At 40.5% G+C, this 26075-nt stretch overlaps 1 protein-coding gene across 3 annotated transcripts in view; it reads right to left on the reverse strand.

Annotated features, from left to right (window-relative positions):
* wasf1 (WASP family member 1) overlaps positions 1–26075 on the reverse strand; it is a 65589-nt gene that overhangs the window by 11928 nt on the left and 27586 nt on the right. For all 3 annotated transcript variants that reach the window (XM_067571935.1, XM_067571932.1, XM_067571934.1), the window contains exons 2-5: positions 23913–24067; positions 20105–20239; positions 8976–9129; positions 5301–5418 (exon numbers count right to left, since the gene is read on the reverse strand). In XM_067571935.1, the coding sequence (XP_067428036.1) occupies positions 5301–5418; positions 8976–9129; positions 20105–20239; positions 23913–24045 (540 nt within the window). In that variant the 5' untranslated portion in view covers positions 24046–24067. The remainder of the gene's footprint in view (positions 1–5300; positions 5419–8975; positions 9130–20104; positions 20240–23912; positions 24068–26075) is intronic.

The raw sequence follows: 26075 nt of genomic DNA on the forward strand, positions 1-26075 counted from the left end.
AGTTCAAGTCAGTCTTGACAGTTCACATACTGTATGTAGGTGGTGGAGGAGAGGAGTTCTACTGCAAATGCGCCGTCTGCAAAGGCTGGATATCATTTTGTCACTCCAAACATATCGCTGAATGTCATTTCCAAACCGCAGTCTCTTGCCTTACCTTCAACGTTTCAAATTGAAACTTTCAATGTTACCTGTAATAACAAGCTAACAAATACTCAAACAGTTGCACCGGTTTGTGACAAGCTACAAGAACAACATGATGAGATGAGTCATTAGCGCACTGGCAGAATATATCCTGTCTTGAAGTATGCAGATGCAGCATCCTGACCACTTTATTAGCTCATTAGAAACCATGCAGCACATTGTGCCATCTAAATCTGGTTTGAAGTGATCACTTTTTTTAACCTGTCCCTTGGAGCAAAGCGTCCAAATGGTCCATGTATAACAATGACTGTAAAGTCGTGGCAGATCATGTCCATCCATAATTCAAATATCATGTTCAAAACTGTTGTCGCTGTCCTGCAGATGGACAAATTCATGCATACAACGTTGTCCAATAGAGAATGTAGGCAAGCGTACTGAAAACACAAGTGATTTATTCGCTGACATGTAAATCGCTGCTTTAATAAGGGGCTGCATATGATTTACAACACACTAAATATACTTCTTAACCCACATGCGCACAAAAGGAGCTGTTTACATAGGAAATATCTGCTGCTCAAGAGAGCATGTCTCTGGTCAGAAACGACCATTAAGCCTGGTACATGCTGTAACTGTGTTGTGGACAAGGCAGGCTGAAATATTTAACATGTACATTCTTTTGCTGGAGGATAATGGTTTTTTGTAAACATGACTTTTACAATAACCCCAGGATGTACTTGCTGCGATATACTAAAGATAGCTGAGATCGCTGTTGCCGAAGCGTCATAATGGTTGAAAGATTGAAAGGTCAACTTTTAAAATGAATCCCCCATGTTCTACTGTGTCTGAGCAATAAGGAATCTTCACATGCAGCTCCAATACTCGATTAACATCCACCGCAGTCTGGATGAAAGTCATTCATCATTCATCTTTTTGCACTGGAGCAACTGAGTTCAGGCTGAGGTGAAACAGGACCCTTGTCCTAGTCCAAATATCTTTCATGAAAACCCCCCGTTCAGGGTGTCAGTCTCGGTCCATCTCTGTGTCAAACCGCTCCGAGCCTGCTGTCTCTTGAATGGACCCGAGCAGTTGCCATGGCAACATGGCACAGCAAAGGGGGGTAAAAAGGATTGAGTGCTCTTTGTAGTGAGGGGAAGGTAACTTAATTTGTGTTACCTTTATATTTTTTTATCAGAATTTGTGTGTGTGTCTCACAGGCATAGCAAGTAAAAAATGTGTTCTTTATTGTTTTGTGGACTTTAATTATCTCTTTGTAAACAGAAATTCTGTTTTTATGGACCCAAACAAACAACTTTCACAGCTCCCTATCCATTTCTCTACATCTGATATTGCCTTTGTAGATTCAAGCCCTTGTAGTCTTTTGATACTTTGGCATTTTGGAATTCAGTCAAGGGAGATTTCTTCACCAGTCACCTGTGACAATGCATGAAAAAGTTTTTATACTGGCTTGTCGATTAGTAAAACTGAATCAATGAGCACCCACTGGTTTTAATGAGGACTGGCGGTGATACTTTTAGACTAGAACAAATAAGGAAAAAAAGGCTGCAACTTTAATGTCAATATATTCCATTAGGATGTCTGTGAGAGCTATAATGAGACAATAGGAGGAGAGACAGAGCCAAAGGGGATTCTCCACAGGGGATCCAGACTCTCGAGACAAACGGCGATGTAGTGTGGACTCAAAGAGAGGCGGCAATGCTCTTTTTCTCCTGTCTTGCCAACGCTCTCTCTCTCTGTCTCTTTAGCTTCTTTTCTAGTGAGTCCCTGGGACTTTCCTCTCACTCTCTCTGTCTCTGTCTCCCTCTGACTGAATGGCTCAGCACATAGTCTACTGCTAATCCACTGAGGCGGAGGCTAACACAGGAGCTAATGAGATTAGGACACTGCAGGTTTCTGTTCCCTTCCCTCTGCCCTGTGCTGCTTTTCATTTATCACTGGCTGCTAATCTGTGTGTGCCTGTGTGTGCTGTAGTGTGTGATTGTGTAAATGTGGTTTCAGACTAATTATTACTATTGGTAATGTAGAGATTTATTAAAGTCGTACTATGAATATAAATAAATATATTACTAATAAATGCCGATAAATATATTCAACCAAAAATAAAATACCTAGTAGAGGATAAAGTGCCAAACTGAAAATAGAAATATTGTACGTAGCAGTCTTACCCTTTCTACTCTTTTTCTCTTTTCAGGTTTCCAGATGTAAAATTTGTTAATTGAGAATCAATTATAGTATGGTTGCAGATCAGCTGACATTTTTGTTTTAAACATTCAAGTAGTTTCTCTTCAGCATTTCTTTCAACTCTAACTAACTTTGCATCATGAATTTCTATGATTTGCTAATCCTCCTCCAGGAGATACATTGTAGACTATTCTGCATTTTAATCCTCACAAATGAGACCTATTCTCTATAATGTATGATGCAATGCAGAACGCTGACACTTTACACGAGGAAACTTCAAGGTTGCTTGAGAACTGGACCTGTTTTTAAGTGAGTAAATGAATTTAAGGAAGTAATTAACATCCATGTACTTCTGTTTAAAACAAGGCCTAAAAAAAAGAGTTTTAAGGTTTGACATTCTGGTTCAAACTGTACGTCTGCTATGGATTTCTACTACTACTACTACTACTACTTCTGCTACTTCATTCACTGAATTATTCAATCTGGTGCTTCAACACCCTGGGCTAAATATTTGATTTGTTGTGGTGTGAGAAGAAACTCTGACCTTAACCATGAACTGGGTCTCCCTGTTCACCAGCTTAAGTCAAATGCTTTTGCCTTTCACTGGAAGGCATCCAAACCTTTTTTTTACTGGTTCAGTGGATTCAAGGGTTGATGTTTTTTGGAAAACTCTGAAGAGTCAGACACACAAAGCTCCCTTAAGACAAGACCAGATCTCTAACATCTTCAGGCGTCTTTGGGTTAATTATCTTGTACATTAGAAATCCTGGCTGCCTTGCATGTGCACCTACAGTTATTTTTAGGCTACAGTTGTTGTGTATGGATAGTGTTTGAATATCAGCCTTGTTTCCTCTCCTTCTTTATTCGTTTTCATTTTGTGGAGAGGATTCAAACATTTTTTGCCATTCAGTGTGTCCAATATACAGTATCGTTATAACAACATAACATATACTGACTTTCACAATACAACACTGACTTTCAGTGGTATCGTATTGTTGTTGTCTAAATGGATGATTCAGAGCAAAATATAAATGACTAAATTACAGATATTGCAAGTTGTGTTTTACACATTTGAAGAATATTGTCTAATGTGAAACATCACATAATTTTATAGCATTGAATGTCAATTTTACTTGTGATTTTGCATACATGATGCCATATTGTGAAGTATCACATTTTCTTTCTTGTTAGCTTTGTGATTTCAACCATGTTGCACAGCTGTAATTAGTAATATAAAGTCGCAAAAAAAAAAAGACTGCATGACAGACGTTGGGGGGAGAAAAAGTGAGAGAACTGGAACATTGTCTGTCACGGCACAAAATGTGTTGGCAGCCAATCTCAGATAGCGTCACGCTGACTGACAGGTGGCAGGGCCTGTTAGGTCATCGACACTGCAGCTGCATGGTAGATCATGGTGCATTTAGAAGGATCTTGACCGCACATCCATGCCTGTGTGTGTCTGTCCTTTCTGTCTGTTTGAGTGTGTGTGTTTATATAACCATTTAGAAGAAAAAAGATGATATGGGTGATAGTCTGTAATCTCCTGATGAAATAACAAGGTGGCAACACACACGATGACAAGACAGAACCACCCAATACGCTGAGTGACCAAGTGTAAATCTACCAATGTTTTACACTAAATTTCACCCATATGTGCATGTGTATGTCTATGCATAACTTCAAACTTATTTTCCAGCCTCCTTTCAATTCCTGATTCTGTACGCTTCCCACAAACACACACATACATAGCCCCTCCATACTGTATTTACCCTGATCCTCATTCAGACCATTTATGAGCCATGATGGTTGCACAAACCAACAAATATGTGTGCGTAATTCCTCTAATCCATCCTGCTCCCTGAGAATGTCTTCTAGGCCCTTCCATGGGGTCTGTCTAACTGCCAGTGTGGCGAAGAGGGAAATGAACATGGCTTTACAAGCTGAGCCCACCCGGGGCTTTAATTAGAATGAAATCATTGGAATGAGCTTTGGCTACAAGCAGTCATATCAACCTAAACCTCTGATGGAAATAAGGTCTATCTACTGTTGCAAATGAGCTGTCTGTTTTCTTTTACATTTTTTAAAAAAACCTGCATTTGTTTGCTGAGCTAATGTAAAGCTGATGAATATAAAACTAAAAATATAAAAAAATATATAAAAAAATATAAAAAAAAAAAAAAAAAACACATGTAAATTTCTCTCAATCCTCCAAACTAATTTTTGGCTAAACTTGCCCTCCATCCTCTCCAAACCTTTCCTGCAATCATTAAAAACCTTTATAACTCACAAATTATATGCTCTTCATTCACAGGAACCCTCACTGGTAATATCACCATCCTTATTCCTCGTTGACATGATTGTTATAAGCTTTGATTGACTGTGAGGGAGCGAAATGTGGAGCACACCCTGCTTCCCACGCAGGGAAATGCAATCTGGTGCTGATTAGAGCTCCTGGCACTAGGGGTGGGAAACCCCTCTATTTTGTGTGGGCTATTTCATCTAATTTGTGTGTGTGTGTGTATGTGTGAATAAGAGCTCGACATCAGCTGCATGTGAGCGCAGATCTTCTTCACTTGGTCCACGGATGTGTGCGCATGTTTGTGCACAGGCGGAGAGATGACGCACGGTGCTCTCTCCGTGTGAGAAGCGGGGGCAAGTGACCAGCAGCTGCTCCCATTAATTAATGATCACACGAGTAATAACTAACAGGGTTGACTGACTGGCGGAAGAGTCGATTAATCTATGAGCGGTGGCTGATTAATGTGTTAGGCTACATGGTATGTAGCCAGGCCTGCGAATCTATCAAGTTTATTCATGCAGCACAACATCAATCTGTATCTGTGGAGGTTACAGGAAGCCTCTTGTTCACTCTCACTCTGTGTTCATGTACTCATCACAAACACCTCAAAGTAAAACGTCCACTACGAGGGGCCCCTTTGCTTGTCATTTTCCACACATACCTTCTGTTTCCGCCTCTCCTTCCGCTTGTCTTCTGTGTCCTGCAGCATTTTCTCTCTCCACAGGTCAAAAAAGTATGAAGGATTGGTGTAGAACTTCAGACCTTCCTTCCCATCGTCCCTGCGGACAGAAAAAAGGAATCTCATTACATTTTCGTTGGTCTTCTGAAGAATTCTTAAATTCGCTCTCTAAAATAATTTATAATATGTGACTTGTATGTGACAGTACAGCTCACTTTATAACGAGTACTTTGCTTTAAATAAAAACATAAGCCTGCAACTAACAATTAGTTGCATTATCATTTCATTTGCTGATTATTTACTTGATGAATTGATCGATCGTTCGGTGGAAAATGGCCATCACAATTTCCCAAGGTGATCAATGTAACATCTTCAACGTAAGACTAATAAAAGCAGAAAATCTTCACATTTGAGAAGCTATAACCAGGGAATATTTGGCATTTTTGCTTCAAAAACGATTCATCAATTATCAAATTAGATGCATGTCAATCGACTAATCCATAATCATTTCAGCTTAACGGAAAGAAAAGGCAGATCAGAGCGCTGAACTGCTAAAAAATAGCCTTTTTCCTCTTTATTTTACCTTTTATGATCATTTTTCTTCTCTTGTACCCTGCCCTTGACTGTCTTAGTCTGCTTTCCTTTCAAGTAATCATATCTGTTTACTCTTTGTCATGAATAATAGCAAACGTCCTGCGTTATAATTCATTCCCTCTCAACTCTGCTCCTCTCCCTGTCTCCTTCACTCTCATTACAGATGCCTTTGTGGTTCATGGTCACTAGGGGAAACAGTGCCATGATGACAGGGAGGGAAACATAAAAAGACTTCTGACGGAGGCAGGTAGTTATCACATTAAAGGTCCCTCTTGAAAAGGAAATTATCATACACGAATGCCCACACATGCTGTCTAAAAATGTCATTTCATATCAGTATCGGGAAAGGTCTTGCAATTGTCCTGCTGATGTCTTTCTTTATGTCATACTTTATAACTGATCCGTTTTGTAACACGTGGAAGGGTGCGATCTTCCTCTGTTACATCCTTATTTACAAAGACAGAGACCAATCAGCAACATCCATCCCTTCAATCTCCACCCAGACAGTTCGTGAAACATCGAACTGAGTCCCTAGTTCCTCTGGTGGAAACGCAGGTAAAGTTCCTGAGTTCTTGGTCCCCGGAAAAGTTAGTCAGGAGGACCCATTAGTCAGAATCAACATACTGTACATAGTGGTCTGAAGCCAGCTGACTGGACAACACAAAAAATCTCAGTTGAAATTACAGAATTACGCAGCTCATATGTCTACATATGGCTTGATTAGCAAGATAATATCATTTTGAATGACTTCTCTCCTTAATCTTATTTCCTTCAAACTAGTGAAAATATACTATAAACATGTTATGAAAACTTAAATAACTACATCTCCTCTGAAGACTATCAGTCATTCACAAATACATTTCTAGACAGGATTGAAGGCCATGTAAAAGGGGATTTTTCAGGTTTTCTTTCAAACTCATTACCAAGAAATATTTGGTGGATCCTGACCATTCAATGGTCCTAACTGGAACTTCATTCAGAGTCTGCCACGCTATGGGAGGCAATTATTTGATGATAACACGGATAAGAGCGAGAATACTGAACATGAAAAGGAAAAGCTTCAAAAGGCAGAGCAGAAAGTTTAATGATATGCAACACAGCAAAGGGAAGAAAATAGAATCCAACAATGGGATAAGGAGCTACTGTGGTGTGTGTGTGTGTGTGTGTGTGTGTGTGTATGTGTGTGTGTGTGTGCGCACTCCAGGAAGTATTTGAGTGTTTGTGTAAATCATGTAAATCATTATGCATGGTAGTCACTCTGTGTATATTTGAGGTGTGTGTTTGTGTGTGTGTGTTTGCTTGAGTGTATGAGAGAGAGAGAGCGAGAGAGAGAGAGAGAGAAAGAGAGCGAGCATAGCGAGCTATGCTCAGAGGGGGAGGTGTCCCGGGGAGCCTCCTGGCGCGATGTGTGAAGAGGAAGAGGGGAAGAGAGCAGAGGAGACGACAGCAGAGGAGAAAAGAAAATGAGGAGAGAGTGAAAGCCAGCGGAGGGATGAGGACGAGAGAGAGGGGGAGAATCAACGGGGAAGCGACTGAAAACATCAAAATAGAGGCAGCATTTTAAATTATGAATCATAACAATGAAATCTTTGCTCAATCGGCTGCTCAAATCAACCCTGGGAGCTGCTGTATAATTCATTTTTAGTTCTGGGCTACAAAGAAAATCCAGATGTGCAGAATATGTCACATTTAATCCTTTTAGATATAAAGGGATAGATCGCTGTACTGTGTGCTCTTACACAGCTCTGTCCACTGTCCTCTATAACACGTAGCTGAACCATATCAGTTGTTATAGAGGGAGAGCTATTCCAGCCAGCCTGGGAACTGACAGTCAGGCTTACAATGAACATGGTTTTTATGTCTAATTCAACTGTGAGCATTAAATCTTCTTGTCTGAATAACAGCTGACACGAAGCCCTCAGCCGGCACAAAACAAGACATTTAGAATAAGGTTGGGAAATAAAGTCAGTGAGTCAGACACATCAAGGCCCAGAAGTTAAAAACACACCCACGACAGATTTAAATACCACAGCCTACACCTGCACCTGTCTCTCTACAGTGCATGTGAATGTGTCTATACACACACACACAAACACACACAATATACTCCAACTTTCTTAGTCAGTGTGAGACAGTTAGACAGATACAGGTCCTGTAAGATGCTGAAGGAGGAAAAAATAGAGCGAGAGGGAAAACAGAAGTGAGAAAGCAGCAGGGTGAGAAGAAAAAAGAGAGGGAGGGAGTGTTGGCCAGCAGAGATTTTTTATGGATTATGCATCTTCAGATGACTCCCTTGATCTCTCTGCTCGCCTGGCTCAACCTCAAGAGAGCCAAGAGAGATTCCTGTAATAAGATACCAACTTGTCTGGATGCTCTCAAAGATGCATAAGCAAGTGTTTGAAAACATGCAAGCTAGTATTCACACAGATATTTACCTGTATACTCTGAACTCTACACCTAGTCAAACTTTTTTTTTTTCCATTTGAGGTTAAAGCTATTCAAGCTCAAGATGCCTTTTCTATTTTGTGCCGTGTGACCATCAATAACACACTGCTGTGCTTAATAAAAGCTTTTATAGCTGCAGGCAGGAGTATAATACAAATAAATTGGACCAAATAACAGCCAGAATTCAGTTCATGTAGGTACTTTTGTGTTAAAACACTGGGGTGCAATCAGTCTCTCTTTATGCCCATCAATAAAACACAAATGTATTAATTTTTCTCATAACCCCGACCGTGGAGAGTGGAAACAGACAAATATATGTAGAAAGTCGATGTAGTTAGAATCATGCTGGGCTCAGAACAAGGCTGCATTCAAACACAACCTCGTATTTGTCAGATTTTCTAGTAAAAATGGAACAAGGGTACTACTTCGTCACGAAGCTCACTTCCAAAATAGGTTGTTAAATGCATATTATCATGCAATCTTAGCACACACTGTGAGAAATATGTTGCTAAGACTTTTTTTTTCCTTCAAAAATAAATAGCGCCAGTAAACCCTTGAGCATTTTCTGAAAATGTCTTACCAGGGAAGCCTTAGATAGGAAAACATGTGCATTCAGACCTGTAGGGTGAGAGGATGTTGAGAGGTGGCGGCTGCTCGCAGGCCTGGAAGGTCTCCTGCAGTGGGATGGGCAGCGACTTGCGGTCAAACAGCTGCTGGTCCTGAATAGTGGAACTCCTGAAAGCCTTCCTCATGGTAATGTCCTGAAGAGACACTGATGAAGGGATGAAAGGATGGAGAGAAAGGGGAAGACAAAAGAGAAAATCATGGGTTATTATCATTTTGTCAGATTCTTTGTAAGATATGTCATGTACAGTACGTGTCTAAGAAAATGAGGTTCAGTTTAAGACTTATGCTTGTTGCTCTTTGGTTGTACTTTCCCACAATGTATCCTTGGCTCACACACACACACACACCAAACAACAGACTCTTTGTCTCTCATGTCTGTGATGAACACAATAATTACCATTTGCCTCAATCTCATCATTATCATCATCAAAATCGACATTGACATCATCACTCAAACGGTCACAATCAACATTACGGAGCACTAAACCTATTAGAAGACACTAATCATCCTCCCCTGGGCTAACGCTACATTGTTGTCCTAATTGGCTAATTTCTATTCCCCCCCGCTCCACCCCCTCCCAAAAGCAAAATCTACACATGACGACTTGGCTTGGCTTAGCTAAACTAAGCTAGGCTAAGGTCGCCTGTCAGTGGCTTTGGGAATATTTGACCTTCTTTCATAGAGGAACAGCTGACATTTTCAGAGGGCAGAAGAATAACAGAGGAAAATCAATGCGGCGCATTTGAAGCTCTCGTAAAGACAGGTTGGAGAAATTGCTCAGGGGAAGAGAAAAGCAAACCACACAAATGCTAACTCTCAATCTGGTAGGGCCGGGTAGAAACAGCAAGTCTTGGACAGAAATCCAGAACGTTGCAATCAGATCTGAATTATACATGAGGGAGTGACAAATGGATACACTTTACTGCTGCCCAGGGGAAGACTGAAAAAGTCATGTGGCATACAGAAAAAGTATTGTTATAGTCTTCTGTTTATTGTTATAGTCTTCTCTAAACAATTTGATAGCATAGAATCCAACCCTTAAACTATAACCACAAAATACAGTAATCAAAATTAAAATGGGACCAACAGTCATTTTACTGTACAAAGGCCTAGATAAGACAAGCTATTTGCTATCCTACATTGCAGCAGTACAGCTGGATAATGACTTCCACAGACTCTCAGCGTAGAGACAGGCCAGTCACCTGAGGCACAGAAGTCTCATTATTAACAAACACTGTCAGCGAGCCAAGATTTGTTAAGTAACACTCTGGGAGACAGAAAAAGAGAAAGGGAATGGTAAGAGGGAGAAAATAAAACTAAGGCAGAGTAATGAAAACAGGGGATGCAAATAAAGAGGAGGGCAGTGGTGTAGAGGAGCACAAGAGAGACAACAAAAAAAAAAAGATATAAACATATAGTGTGATTTTTACGAGGAAAAACATAAAGGCATGAGCCACGTATCACATCAGAGAGGTGCGGAAACCTGATCCGAGCCAGAGGGTGGATTAGGCTTTTGCAGAAAACAGCACGGAAAAAACTATAGAAGCCATTTAGCCAGCAAACACACACACACATAACATAAACACAAAGACAAACACATACTGTATATAGTATATTGTCTTGTGGTAAACAAAAATGAGCTGAGAGGCGGTTCGCTCCGTCTTCTTGTGACCTTGTGAAAAACGACAGAGCACATAAAGGTGCTACAGTACAGGATGTAGTGTTTGTATACACTAATGCATCGGTGCTAAATTTGACTGTGACTCAGAATGATTTGCAGCTTCCTCTCACACCTCTGATATTTATAATTAGCGTTATAATTCTCAGATATAGAAGAACAATAGAAGTATTTGCCGCTTGTCCTTCTCACTGGCATTGTCCCACATGTTCCACATTCTCCTTCATGCTTTACTGAAGAGGGTATTTCATCGGATTCACTTATTCATCTTTTTTTTTTGTTTTTTTGTGAGAAACAGCCATGAAGCAATACAGGCTTCTTTCCTCAAGACCCAACCTGGTGCTTTGTCATGTAAAATGAATGGTATTGTCTGGTGGAGGTTGCAAATATTTACAGTCGTAGCCTTATTTGTTTTTAGTTATTTATACAGTGTTGAAAAAAACTGTCATTGTTCATTGTTCAAATGCTGAGTAACATGAGCATGATTCCAGTTTATTATAACTTGGGACATCATTTCAATTATTATGATAATGTTGTATTCAAACTAATTCAAGGAACTAAATCTGGGAACGCTGCAACATTGCTACCACAAAGTTTAACAATTAAAGAGTAGTCAGATGAATGGTGATGAAGAATGTTATCTGGGGTTAAGACTAAAACTTGAGAACACCTAAAATGTTAATGATAACCCCTCACTAACACAGGAAGACTACGAACGCAACTATGGTAAAAGTATATGTCCAAGTTGAAATCAGTATGTAAACTGTGATGATGGGTGATGACAGTTTGGATAATAACTTTACTATTTGTCTTAGTTTTCCCTTCAAATTAAGTTGGCTGGAGGTTTGATTAAAACCTGCATGATTCTCTCACTGCTAGTGTTTTCTTGCCCAGTTCGACTTCTTTTTTAGTGACGCATGTTGTAGCGTTCCCATATGTCAGCGATTAACTTGGTGAGTAATCTTATTATTATTAATCAGGATGATGGCCAGTACTATGCAAAAAAAAAAAAACCCAAGTTGTAATTAATCAGAATGATCCTCTATTTAATTCATGTTTGTAGGAGTAGGGAGAAGGGAGTGCAGAGGAGTAAACTTCAGTTTCTAGATCAACAACATAAGAGGTGACTAATGATAAGAAGGTAAAAAAAAAAAAAAAAATCAAAGCCTTAGCCACAGTGGCACGACAATTACACTGCCCACTGTGATCACAGAGGAGAGGAATGCCAGGGATAAGTAGGAGTAATGGTGAGATCTAAGAAGTTAAAGTAGATTTTTTTTCCCCAAGTTGAGAAGATTAGAGAGGGTAAGAGATGATGATATGGTAAAGGAGATATGAACATTAAAGTGATGCTGTAGTGATCCCTGCAGGGCAGTTCTTTTTTTTTCCCTTGCCCCCTTTCCACAGGAAGGTCAGAGTGAAGGGCGGGAAAGTGCACCTGCAGCTGATGCCAACACTCTACTTCTCACTGCTTATAAATTTCCAGAATACATCTTCAGAGTAGACTACTTTAGACACATAACACCCTGCCAGGGCCAGGAGTAGCCAGTGGCCAACCAGTGAGTGTCAATTTGGTGTTGCTGAGTGCTTTATGTTGAACAAGAGCACTGTGCCCTGCTGCCCCGATGCATTTAGGGAGAGCAGGGAGGCTGTCAGATGGTGTGACAAGTAGGTGCAAAAGTGACAAACAAGAGAGAGGCAATACAGAAGTGTGTGTCAGGATGCATTTGATGCATAGTGAGGCAGCTATAAACCTCTGCCAAGCAACACTGAGCGCTAAGAGAGGCACACTGCACTAATCAATGTGGGCAAACACACAGAAGGCACGCACATACACACACACACACAGATGCAGATGGATATCTTAACATGATGTTCTACATCCTAATTACAAAATGTCACTTATTCAGCTGAACTACCAATTACACCCATTTAGAGAAGACATTTAGCTAATGAGAAAAATGTGAGTGTATACATGTTTGTGAGTGAATGAGCGTGTGTGTGTGTGTGTGTGTGTGTGTGTGTGTGTGTGTATCAGGTTGAGCAGCACCGGGTGTAGCAGCAGCCTCTGATCCCAGCCTGTGAAGGCTCTTATCAGTAAGCGAGTGAGGGATAGTTTATCTCTCTCTCTCTCATATCTTTCTCTAAGACAGATAGCATCTAGCTAAAACACCCTCAACCAAAGAGAGGTGAGGAAGTTCTCGTCACTCACACATACTCACTCACACACACACACACCTGTCTACTTCAGCTTCCCTCAAACTTTCAGGAAAATTATGTTTTCCCTCTTTTCAGCCCCTGCCTCATAGAAATGCAGTCCAACACACAGGCACTGTAGATAAGAAAAGGCAGAGGCCAAGCTGTCTTTTAGCATGCAGGCAAGTCTGTCTCTCTCCTGTTGTACTTCGATGCAAATGTTGCCCTATATTTCCCCTCCTGCGTGCTTCCTCCTGCAGCCCTAAATCACCCTTCCCTCTCTCCGAGTCGGTTTTTGCACCAGCTCTTTTCCATCCCTCTCTTCTTTCACTCGTCAGCTTGTTTTATTGTTCGTCCTCTGTCTTTCATTTTGTCCTCTCCCTATCCTAGAATTTAGCTGAATGTTCTCCCTCTTGAATAGACAAACCTTGTAAATCAGCGGTGTCGTGCGAGAGTGTGACAGTAAACATGGTGAGCCTTGTGCTGTTGTTGAGAGAGAGCGTGTTTAAAACTGAGAAGAACTTAAAATTCGGAGAGTACATGCCCTCCGTCTGCAATCACTGTTGGGACGTTGTATTAGTATTCACAATTGTGTTATGAGTTACTGCTGTGCACTGAGGAGTGAACAGATAAACTGTATGCATCTCCTCTTTATTTTTATTTGGTTTGGACTTCAGAAGGTTTTTATCAATATTTTCAACATCTGCGTGCAGGTCTTCCTTAATGATGCTTTTGAAAGAACTACCTTAATTGCAAATTCTAATTTCCAATGTCCGCATAGCTGTGAGAGTCCACGTGACAGAAATTTTACCTTGATTTGTCAGGCTGGATTAACCGTACTTTATCCATGAACAGTTTAATCATTTTTAATGTAATGATAAATGTGCTTATATCTATTGACATTGCATAACACGACATCGACCATGATAGAGGATTTTATACACTCATCTCTATGCCTAACCTCATGCGTAAATGGGAAATGTACTGAATGTAACTCCAGTTTGCACATGTGAGGGGAAGTAAGCAGCAAATACACTGAATCTCATCAGAACACAAGCTTCTGCTGGGACTCTCAGAGATTTGTGTATACATCTGTAAAACCTGATCCTTTTAAATGCAAAGTGCCTTTAAATCTCACCACTCCATTACAGCCTTTCCAATCTAAACACAGAGGAAAACAAAGATAATAAATAACGAGTAGGAGTTTCAGAGAAAAGGAGTGACTTCATCTCTTTTGTAGCTTTATGGTATATCTTTTACATACAGATACTACTTTGGTAAGTGTTGCCAGTAAAGTCTATTTAAACAGAACTTAATAGAAAGAGACAGAAAGAGGGAGAGAGAGATGAAGAGGGGAGATAAGGAAAGGGATGAAACAACTGCCGGAGAAAATAAGAATGAAGGAGGGTTAACAAGCAGAAAAAGACAAAATCCAAGGAAAACAGAGATCGTAAACACCGAAAAATCAAGATGTCGCGTGAGAGACTCATAGAAAAAAAAAAAATTGGCAATGGAAGGAAAAGAAACATCTCATTGGATGTGGAGAGGGAGAAACAGAGACACAGATGGACTAATAGAAAAAGAGGGAAGCAGAGGAAGCATAGGGAGTACATAAAGAAACAGTTAAGATGCCAGAGGGACTCGCCTGGGCTTTGTGGCCTTCCATAATGGCCTGCAGCCAGTGTGGTGATATAACTGTGCCATTAAATAGGGGATACAGGCCATTAGTTTGGCTGGCTAGAGTGATAGGGGAAGAGAGCCTGACAGGACACAAATAGCATCCATGCAAGATGGAGGGAGAGCAGAGATCAATCAGAGAGATGAGAGAGGCCTGGAGAGGACAACAAAGACAGAGGAGGTGTGGGAGGGGAGTTAGCGGTCAGGAGAGAAAAGAAGAAAGGGAGTGGAGGGCGAGGCCTAAAGGGCAAAGTGAGGGGCGATACCCTTTAAAGGCTTTAGCGTGGGAAGGGTATGGGCAAGGTGAGTGTGTGTGTGTATCAGATTGAATGTGCATAAATTCATGTGATAAAGCACTTTTGACCTTAACCGCTGCACCGTCGGTGACACCGCATACATCACTCCGGCCATCTCTCCATCACGCATCTCTCCAACCTTCAACTCGATATCTTTCATGTTGTCTTACATTCAGTGTCCTTATGCTTTGCACTGAAAACATAATTCAGTTCAGTGTGAATCCTGGAAGTCTACTACTGTATCATATCTGTGTAAATGAGCAAACAGAGCTAAGCCGCACTATGTGTATCAGATGATTAGGAGAGGTACAGATATTCCCGATTGTGACTCATTTTCATACCCACTACTGAGGTCACGATTAACCATTTGTCATCATGCAGTATGTCTAATATATAAAGACATATTTAAATATAGCACTTGAGTGATGAAACAGTATTGCTTAATGCTGCTGCCCAATGAAAACCATGTATCTCCAGTTTTCTCCAATTTCCGTGTTTTAATTTGTTAGATAAACTGATTAAGTATTCCTTTATGTGTTGAGAAAATTCTCCTTCTTCTTCTTCTTCTTCTTCTTCTTCTTGAGCTTTATAAATCATTTATTGGGTTATCAGAAAAACATGGCTGTTTTTCTTAGCTGATAAAAAAATAACATTTTGGAGATACATGTTTTTCATGGGACAGAGGCGAAACACATGGAAGCACTTATGTCTATGAAAAATAAATCAGAGAATGTGATTTATTTAAAGATTGATGCAAACAAAACCGAACTTATACGCAAAATACATACTTCCATTATTAACTAAATATCTGCTTGAGCTCATTATCTGAGACTTGCCACACATAATTACATAATTCTGCAGTATTTACAAATGATAGATCAGCAGATCAGGTGGCTTCTACCCACACCTCTAGGTAACCTCATGTTGCACTGAATGGTGCTTGTTAGACATCTGTTAAAGTTGGAATATATTGTTATTTAGAATTTCTGCAGCTCCATTTGTAATAATGTTTTACAATAATCACTGTGTAAATTATACTTCAGGGTTATTTCACAATAAGGCATCTCTTTCTGTGCAACTATTATTTCTTTTCCCAGCATTTTACAGTCGTGTGATGATCTCAGGACACGACTGCTTCACTGCTGCTGTCTCGCAGTGTTGGTGATTATCCCTCTATTGATCTAACTTCAATTTGCTCTAGATTATACAAACAATGTACGGCTGGATAATGAATCAATATAAGAATTTGTTGTTTCTTCATTTAACTATAGTATGACATCATCCTAATTCATCCTAATCTGATCCTGATTCCTTACATGTGAATCAGACACCGTTTCTGCAGCAATTTGCTTCCATGAAGTTACATCAGAATCTACATTTTTAAAGCAAGTACAACAGTGTATCTGTCAGTTAGTAACCAGATTTTAAGAGGTTTTGAAGGGTTTCAAAGAACCTCAAAGAAGCTAGTGAGGGGTTTTGTAGCAGTATCTGTAAAATACTTAGCGCGCTCTACTCTCCTCCATCCTACCCAACCCCCATCCTCCTATCTTCATCCCTCTACAGTCCTGATTTATGGTCCATCCCTGCCTGCACTCATTCCCCTCTCCTTCACTCCTCCTCCTCTTATGCCGACCACAGACCCACACAGACAATTACAAGGCAAGTCATATGCTCCAGCTAAAAGCATCCGTTTTAAACAGTGGTGTGTATTTGAGAGTGTGAAGTTAAAGAGAGAGTGGGTGTAGGGGATTTAGGGTGGCATTTAAAGGAAACAAACCCCTTGGTAAAACCCTCCCACTACTGTCATATTCATCTGACTTTATTTCTCATAAGAAGTCAACACATACTACTTAACTACTTGCTGCTATTACAGTCTCTTGATTTCACAAATCCTCACTGAATAGTGAGAAAGAAAGAGGAGTGGAGTAGGGTAGAGTTTTTCCATTTACAAGAAAACTTCATTTGGTTATAAATGAGTGTGGAGGAGTTGAACTGAGTGGGAAATCCGTGTAACCTGCAGAGGAGGCCATTTAAACCTGGCCCAGAACATTCTGCGGTACGATCCTTTTACACTCCACTGCTTTTGCTGCAGTGCCCTGTATTACGCACCCATCCCTCTATCCTTCCATCTTTCTTACTCTCCATCCGTCCAACTCCCCCCCCCCCCCCACCACCACCACCACCACCACCACCACACACACTTAAACTGCAACTGAGCTGATCCTTATCCGCTGTCTCTCAAGCCAGTACTCCAGGCTAAAGGGAAAGCCAGGCATAATTATGAGGAGAGATAAAGCCGAGGACCACATGCGCGCATGCAGACGTACACAACCACTCACAAACTCCAAAGCGTCACAGGAATATGAACAAGTAGCCTTCAGCCAAATGACACAATGAATGTCTTTGTTGTTACTTGGGTTTTTCCCAAAGTACTTCCGTAGATGTGTATGTAATCAGATAGATGTTAAAGTGGAAATAGATAACCTTTTTGCTTTAACTTATCATTATGAAGTAAATGTTGATTGCACAATGTAATGACTATGGAATAATGACACCATCGACATTTAGATTGGTTCCCTATAAGCCTCGCTCTCACTATGCGATTCTGTCTGCTGCTGGTATGATCTTCCGGGAAAATGAAGGCTCGATTTACGGCACAAAGGAAGTGCGCCAACCATTGCGCAACCAAAAGAGGAAGAGGATAGTACTTTTGTTTTTCCTGGTAACTATCGGTAGCTATGTCTCATAATAATTTCTTAGGTGGCCAACCTCTCTCTATTGTCTTAATGCTATATGATAAATGTGGAATATTGCACAAGCAAATCTGATGACACACTACTAATATCTGCGTAAGCTATGTTTTAGTTGCATTGAGTATACTACCTGAATAAACTTGTCTTTTGATTTCTAGAGGGCTTTCTTCCTGTTAGCTACAGCAGCTAACAGGAAGAAAGCCCTCTAGAAATCAGTTAGCTAAGCTACCAGCCCTACAGCCATAGAATACTAGATCAGTATCCAGTCAGGCTGGCTGTCAGGCTCATCTAAATTTTCATATGAAAATCATATAAACAAATATGAATCACATGATCTACATGTTCATATGAAAATCATATAAACAAATATGAATCATATGATCTACTTGTTCGTATGAAAATCAACGGACAGAAGATATGTTGACACCGTCTCTGCTACACAGTTTCTTTCATTTTGTAAAAACATAAACATGCTACCAACCCAGTTTGCTTTTCTAAACACATACTACAGAATTTCTTTCTGCTTTTTCCTCTGACGTTACTCCCCCCTCCACCCCGATGCCAACCCCTGCTGTAGTTACTTGTTTGTGCAAAGCAATAACGTTACTCAAACTATGTTATTACTATGCAATGCACATCATTACAATAGCTTTTTCCTATTCCCAAATTCAATATTAAATTGTGACAATTTAAATTGACCTCTTCAGTGAACATGTTTCTTTCTTCTCTCTTATTTCCAAAGTGGTGTTGATCATTTCTAAGCTCTGAGGAAAACGGAAAGCATTCCAGTTGTCTTTGGGACAGTGGTGCAAACAATAATACCACTTGGAAAGTTGAAAAGTTGTCTGTTTCCACTTTAATATGTTAATCTCTGCAGGGTAAGATTGTGAGAAAAAGTATGGCAGTAGGTGTGTGCCCTTTAACTTCTGCAGGATAATGTGGACTCACTTACCAGTGACCAGAGACACCCTGCACAACAGACTTCCACAATTAGATTAAACACACAATTATTTAATTAGCGCCGCTACAGTATGTGGAGAGGGTGAGGAGATAGAGGGAGAAGGATTTAATGAAATCTAAGTCCTGGGTGACATCTCTGATAGATCGTTCATGTCATTATTTTCAGGTTATTTGAGGTTGTCAAGTTTGTGTTGGAAGTGTTTATCTTACAGTTCCTGTCACTCTCCTGTCTTTATTGTGGCTTTGGTTTTCTGTTTGCTCTGTTTCCCTCATGTGTTTCTGTGCTTGCTTTTCTCTCCTCTGCTTATCCACACACCTGCTCTGTGTCAGCCTTGTTAGTCTTGTCCCGCTCCCAGTGTTTCCTTCAGCCTATCAGCCTTGCCTGTTCCTTGTCTAGTCACCTGCTCCCCATGCCCTCATTAGTTCTGTTTGTATTTAAGTCCTGGTTTTCAGTTCAGTCTTTGTTGGATCCTTCGTTCAGTATTGTTTTGTGTTCAGTTTTGCCAGCTTTGCTTTTGCCTGCATGAGCCTTGATAAAGGAGTGCTTCTTCTCCTGCTTTTGGGTCAATCTCCTGCCACGCTTCATGACAGGGGAGGGGAAGGCAGTGGAGAGAAAGAAGAGGAAGCAAGAAGTAGTAAGAGTATGACAGGTGGAGGAGAAGGAGAGGTAATATGACAGGGTGCAAAGCAATTCGGAGAATGGAAGCCTCTGGAGAAGGGGGAAGCAAAAAAAAAAAAAAAAAAAAAAAAAAAGAGCACAGAACAAAAAGGAAGATTAGGATGAACAATCTGTGAGTAATCTGGACCTGGAAGGCTCTGCGTTTAAAAAAAAAAACAAGCCTGTGATTCTGCAAAAACTAAAAAACAATTCATTGCCTTGTAAAAAGATACCAAAGCCTTGCATTCACAGAAAAGCCATAAGCAGTGCGAGTACGACCCAGCAAGCGTTTTACTGTCTTCGTGTCAATGACAAGGAAGCAGTTAGAGTAGCATTGTGCAAGGCCGTAAACACACTGCCGGTCCATGGGAAATCGATATGGCACCTTGGAGCATGGTATTACACTGCTGTGATTCTCTCTTTTTACTTTGCACCCACTGCACTCTCCTCCAGCTGCGCTATCCTGCCATCCTGCCTCCCCTCTCCCGCAGATTATCGCATTCCTTTTTATTATTGCTCACAACAGATACAGCCTGACCATAGATCCAATTTCTCCTCACAAAGAAAAGGCCCTTTAGTGGGTAAACGAGCATCCAGCCAAAGTGAAACTCTGGCAGAATGTTTCTAATAGAAGCCGGGGTGTTTGTACTATTCAGGGTGAAAAATGACAACGTCTCATAGCCGCCTGTTCTTCTAATAACAGCCATTAACACTGGAAGGGGGAGGAGGGGGGGGGGGCAGGCGAGCTCCATCACACAGTGTATACACAAAGGCACATCTACAAGTGCACATCCAATTTTGTGCAGTAACACAGATAGAAACTGGAAGGTTAAAGGTGTGACTCGGGGAGGAAAAAGTTTAAAAGAAAGAGGTGAAGAGTGTGCGTGCATACAGTACTCACATTCCTCCTCTTTGGGGTCCAGCTGTGTGACACTGATGGAGAGGCGGTCCACACGCTCCTGCAGGGAGTTGACCCGGAAAGAGAAGGAGTGGGCCTCATTGAACAACTCTCCAAACAGGTCTTCTGCATATTTACCTGCAAAACACACACACACAGGAACAGAATATGCTTTTTATTTTATTTTATTTTATTTACCTCTGTTAAGTGCTCAACTACAATTACCAACATCCAACAAAGTGAGAAACTTAAATGTGAGGAATAACGTATTTACCGTCAAAACAAAGAACAGAGAAGCTCAGAGTACAACACTCACAGAAGTAGTGTGACTTCATTCTCTGCTCAGGTCGCCATATTTCACTATATCTTTACATAGAAAATAGTTGTTTGCTGACATCCAGTGAGGTTGAATATCATATATTGCACCTTTAAAATCTTAACTAGTTGTGAATGAACTGATAATGACACAAACTGTAAATTCTCTAAAATGGAGATCTAATGTTTATTCATCTTCTTTAAAGACATGTCTCTTTGGCACAACATTTGTCATACCACTTTGAGTTGTAAAACAGCATTACTGTCAGCTCTGGGGACTTGTAGTCTACAGCAATTAGGTCCTTCTGTTTTGAAAAGCTACACTAAAAATCCCCACTAAAAACAAGTGCTGTTATTCCTCTGTGTGAAGTATCATAGCATCATTTTCAAGATGAAATTTTGCAATTAGTGATATTAAGAGCTAGAGAAAACGCTGTGTCAGTGGTGACAGCAAATCCCTAAGGCACCTTATGCAGCAGGCTGGATGCTCTGATGAGAATACGAGTGCTAGAGACCTTTTACCAAAGACAGCTGTGTGATAGCTGAGTGACGAATAAGTAAGATGCAGATTAACTCCCAGTAGGCTTCAAATAAGGAAACTGAAGAGGAAAAGTAATGGAGCTTAGTGTAAGTTCAAGCAGGAAGTCTATTACTCATTCATTCATTCTCATTCCTCTCTCTCCCCACTGCTTCTCCTGCTCTGGTATCAGCTGATTAGGGGCTTTAATCTTCGTTAACAAATCAGATTCCGCCGTGATTTCTATCAGCCTATCACGTCTTAGCTGCCCAACTTTAAATCTGTTCTTCTCTCCGTTGCTGTTAGCTGTCATTTCAGTGCGAATCGTCGCGACCCTCCGCCACCCAATTCACCTCCACTTCATCACATCAGCATCAGGTCTGAGATCACCAGAAGCCCGCTCCTCTTCTCATCATCCAGATTCAGATCCCAATATTCCCTTATTCATCACCACCATGCAATTTTCCCGAGGGGTGCAAGTCTATGTTTTGTGGGTCTGTGCCTGTTTAGACATTTCCGGGGCACCAAAGGAGGGAGAAGAGGCTCAGCCGAGGATTCGTTTATGCAGGTTAGGTGGTCCAGTGCAATTTTGGTGTTCATTTTGGCACGAAATTGCATTTGAGATAAAAGATTGCTGTCACCTAACCAGCAATTTTTGTGGCTTCAGTTGGCAGACGCGCATGCACACAGATGTCTCCAAAATCACAAAACACTTTTCACTTATGTTAAGATTTGCCCTTTTCAGGTTTGCTACACGTTTTTTCATCTACTGCAGATTGACATGGGAGTCAAAAACACTATTTTATTTTTCAAAGAAGATTTTTACCAATAATATCATCCACATGAGTGTAATCCAGTGACCCAGAGTTCAGAAATACGTCCTGTCGGATTCTGTTTCCCACAACAACTTGACTTGAATGTTGGATCTTTTCCCTCGTTTATTTAACAGATGTACTCATCACACAGTAGTGGGAACGATACATGTGTTTCATCTACAGTCTCTGATTTCAGAGAGGGACTGTGTATCAGTTTACACGCAGATGGCACAGCAGAGAAAATTTCATTAATTATTTAAATCTTCCAGCGTGACGACAGGATCGGTCAGGACCCGAAACCCTGTTACTCACAGATTCAAAGTTCAACAAAAAAATAATTTGAAGTAATGTGGTTGTCCTCAGGATGCGTCATGAGCTCCATCGAATCTGTGTGAACATTTTTATTAATTAAAAGTTCCCATTCAGGTTAGAGAATCAAAATATTTTTTTTGTCAAGTCACTAAGATCATTACAGTGATTTTTCTCAGTTATGCCACTTACAGCCAAGTCTCAAAATATTTGCAGTAGTTATCTACATGCATGGATGTGTATCCATATAATCAGTGTGTAAAATAGCATCTGACAACCGGAGGTCCTGTACCGTGCACAGAGTAGGCCTACATCAACATCCTATATACTGTGAACAGATAAAACATGTTTATGAAAACAGGTTTAAACACAGTCCTGCTTATTTTACGCACAGCCAGCACAGGGTGGATACCTTCCCTACTCATTCATCATTTAAATATTTTGACCAAACAGTGATAAAACTTGTTTGCTTTTCAAACACTAACCGGCAAATTTCCAAACCCAATATTGTATCTGTTTGTTTAAGGATGTCGTATATACTTAAAAGCATAAATGAGGACTTTCAAATATGCAGTGGAGGAATAGAGCTGCAGTTTAAATGTATTACTTATCCTCAATTAATTGTTTGCACAAAATAAGCAGCAGCACACATGAGACCACATCAGCTTTATTTTCATTCTACCGTTGTCAGCATTTTTTGGATTGATGTATATTAATATTTTGGGGTGTCCTGATTGTATATTTTGGAACTTCCAGGGCTTCACAGAGGTGAATTCATTTCTCTCTCTCACTTACATCTCTCTCCTTCATTTCACCTGTTGCTGCTTTTAAAAGGAGCTCACGTGATTGGTCATTACTGAAGCCCGCCAAGACTCCACCTGTGCGTAATGCATTCCTCCCACTATAATAATGTATTCAGTCTCTCCTCCACATTGCGCCTGGCTGGGCCCGGAGTGCGCCGGTGCTGATGGACGGGAAAGTTGCAAAAATGTGTTGGCCTCACCCACACGCGCCACACGCCAGGAATTAAGACTTGGATCTGCGCCTACGCCCTATTTCGGGAAAATAGAGCCCTTCAGCCTCTATAAATCTGAGAGGATTCATGTCATAGCTCATGAGTCATGACCATATGGTGTTTTCTTACCTTTCCCTGAGCACAGCTTTGTATTAAAACTATGCCAACCGAAAGATATGCCACATTAAGTCATTAATAATGAAGTGCATTTTTAGATTTGCTTTGTAAATAGTCAAGAATACCAAAATTGTACATCATGCATGATTGCTTTTCACTGGAGTGGATTTTATGATTCTGGAAACTTATCAAATATATCTAAATTTTTAAATCTGAAAGTAGTTAATATGCAGGCTTTCTTACTACCCCAAAGGAACAATTACCATGATATGCAGTTTCTTTAAATATTTCATTTTTTAGATATTTCTATCTGTATCCAAATCTCCTCCACAGCTTTTACGAAATGTCTCTTCAAGGATTTGAAATTTTAGTATTTAAAACTCATACAAATTCACACAAAATAAAACTTATTTTTAACCTTTACTGACCTTTTTTAAAAGTTTATAATTAAATCCACATAAACTTTACTGCTCCTGTGTGAAAAATGCAATCATGAAATCTGATCTTGATCGCTAAGGATTATCAAATGTGTCAAAAATCATTTTCTGAATCTTTTAATGTTCTGATGTCTGCGATGTAGCCTACTAAATATTTTCCAGGCAGGATAGAATTAAAACTAACTAACAGGAAAGCATCAGCTGACTCAGTATATAATAGCTGAATGGTCAGCTAATCAACTTATAGTGAGCAGTATGTGTGTGTGTGTGTGTCTCTGCTACTCACTGAGGCTGCTGAGCTGGCGGATGACGTTGGCCAAGGAGATGTTAGTCACACACTCCAGCTCGTTCTTGATGTTCCTTGGCAGCACTGTGTGGCACAGGTGCCTGGGCTCAATGGTGCGCTTCACTAGCGGCATCCTTCTGCTGCGACACCGCTACCTACAGGAGTTGGATGGAGGAGGGGAGAGGGGAAAATGGAAGAGGAGACAAAACTTCATTAGTGCATCAAGTCTTTTTACAGATCTTGTAAATTTGCTGCCTACTACAACACTCACTAGAAGAGAGAAATAGCGAGGAGAAAATGTGTTTCACTGATTGCTTTCCTAATGCCACAGCAGAATTATCACAACTAAGTGAGGCAGAGAAAAAAAAAAGGTTGGAGGGAGAGATGACAGAATATGACATGTTAAAGGGTAAAAAGGGCATGTAGAGAGGGAATTAATTGTGGGAAGTATAGTTAAACAGGATCCTGGAGAAATATGAAATGTAATGGAACAGCAGGGAAGTAATGTCCTAACATTGCTAACAGCCATATTACCTCATCTGTTTGACTGACTTAGCACTGTCTTGTCCTTTTCATCATGCATAACCTGGCTAATATACCTCAGCACTTTGTCTGCCCACTCATCCATGCTAATGGAATTAAGGCTGCTCACTGCCAACTTTCTTAGGCCCAGTTCTCCACTACTACACACCAACACCAAAAAAAGATGAGAAGACGGCTGGCCGAAGACACAATGACACACATAATGCAATGATCCAGAACCGAAATATGTTTAGAGTAATCATACCACTTGCCCTTTTGCGTGCCCTTATAAATTTCACTAAAATATAAAAATGTCAACCTGCTGGTGGCGCTAGAGGAAAAGTCAGTGGATCACCAACATCAATAAGTTTCAATCTTTGGGGACCACAAACGTCTGGTCAACATTTCATAGCAATCCATCCAATGGTTGTTGAGATATTTCAGTCTGGACTTAAGCTTCGGACTGACCGACATTGCCATCTCTAGAGCTGCGGTGCTAGCATAGCTAATACTGTCAAAGATGGTTTTAGGTAATAAGTTAAACAACATGACAGAAAAGATAAGAGAAACAAATCTTGAAGGTAACACGATGACAAAATTGAACATTTAACCAAAAGAAGGTTGAGAACTGAGAGCAAAAGAAATCAGGAATGTACAGAGCAAGACGCCATCTACCAGCTTGACTCCCTCTGTGACAACACTAGTTAATCATACTAACAACACCTTGTCTCTTTGCTGTAGTTTGTTTTTAATTAGAGCGAGTGGGTGCAATGATGTGGAGACCAGGTGCTCAGATGGACTGACTGATCGACTGGGCTTGACAGTGATTAGACCTCGTTAAAACAGTGATTAAACTTTAATTGACATCTGGCACTCGTAATATCCCGCTGTTTTCTTACTGGTGTTGCCTTCGCTGAGGAATAAACATCATCATTGATGGTATCCATAAAAATGTAGGGCAAGGAGGGCTATTCTAGGAAGTGGCCCAGCTATAGATGGTTAGAGGCAAGAGAGAGAGAGAGAGAGGGAGTCCGGTAAAGAAGGCTTTGTTGAGGTGATTCATCTTGGAAGCGTCTTAAAATGGGGGCATCAATGCCCATAAAAGGAAAGAACGAGAGCTCGCACCTCTCAAAGCTGAGTTTGAAGGAGGTGTGCGGGCGATGTTTCTGCCACAAACCCAAACAGAGCGCCAAATCCCTGCCCACCTTTAAAATAACAAGACACTCTCTCTACTCTTTGGGGATTTTTTTTTTTTTTAAAAAATGTCCTACAATCACTCCATCACCCACATATGCACACACATTCCCCACCCCTCCTGATTGGGACCACCTCTTGGCCCAATGCTCGCTGACATTTTCACAGCCTCTGGTAGTCTTGGTAATGTCGGGTTAACCCTTGAGCTTCCACTTGCTAAGGTAGAGGTGTAAACTCAACTGTTACTGTGTTGACCTTTAACATATAGGCCAAACACTCTCTAATGTAACATCCACTGTAAGTACAGGGATCTTAACTTAAAACACACAAATAAAAACACAACACAAAGATGGAGGAAAATACTGAAAATGATAATGTTAATATACTCCTCCTAAAATGTACATTACATCTTCCTTTGCATAACCCACATCTCAGCTCTCTCAGCAA

Source organism: Thunnus thynnus, chromosome 18, assembly GCF_963924715.1.
Source record: "Thunnus thynnus chromosome 18, fThuThy2.1, whole genome shotgun sequence".
NCBI lineage: Eukaryota > Metazoa > Chordata > Actinopteri > Scombriformes > Scombridae > Thunnus > Thunnus thynnus.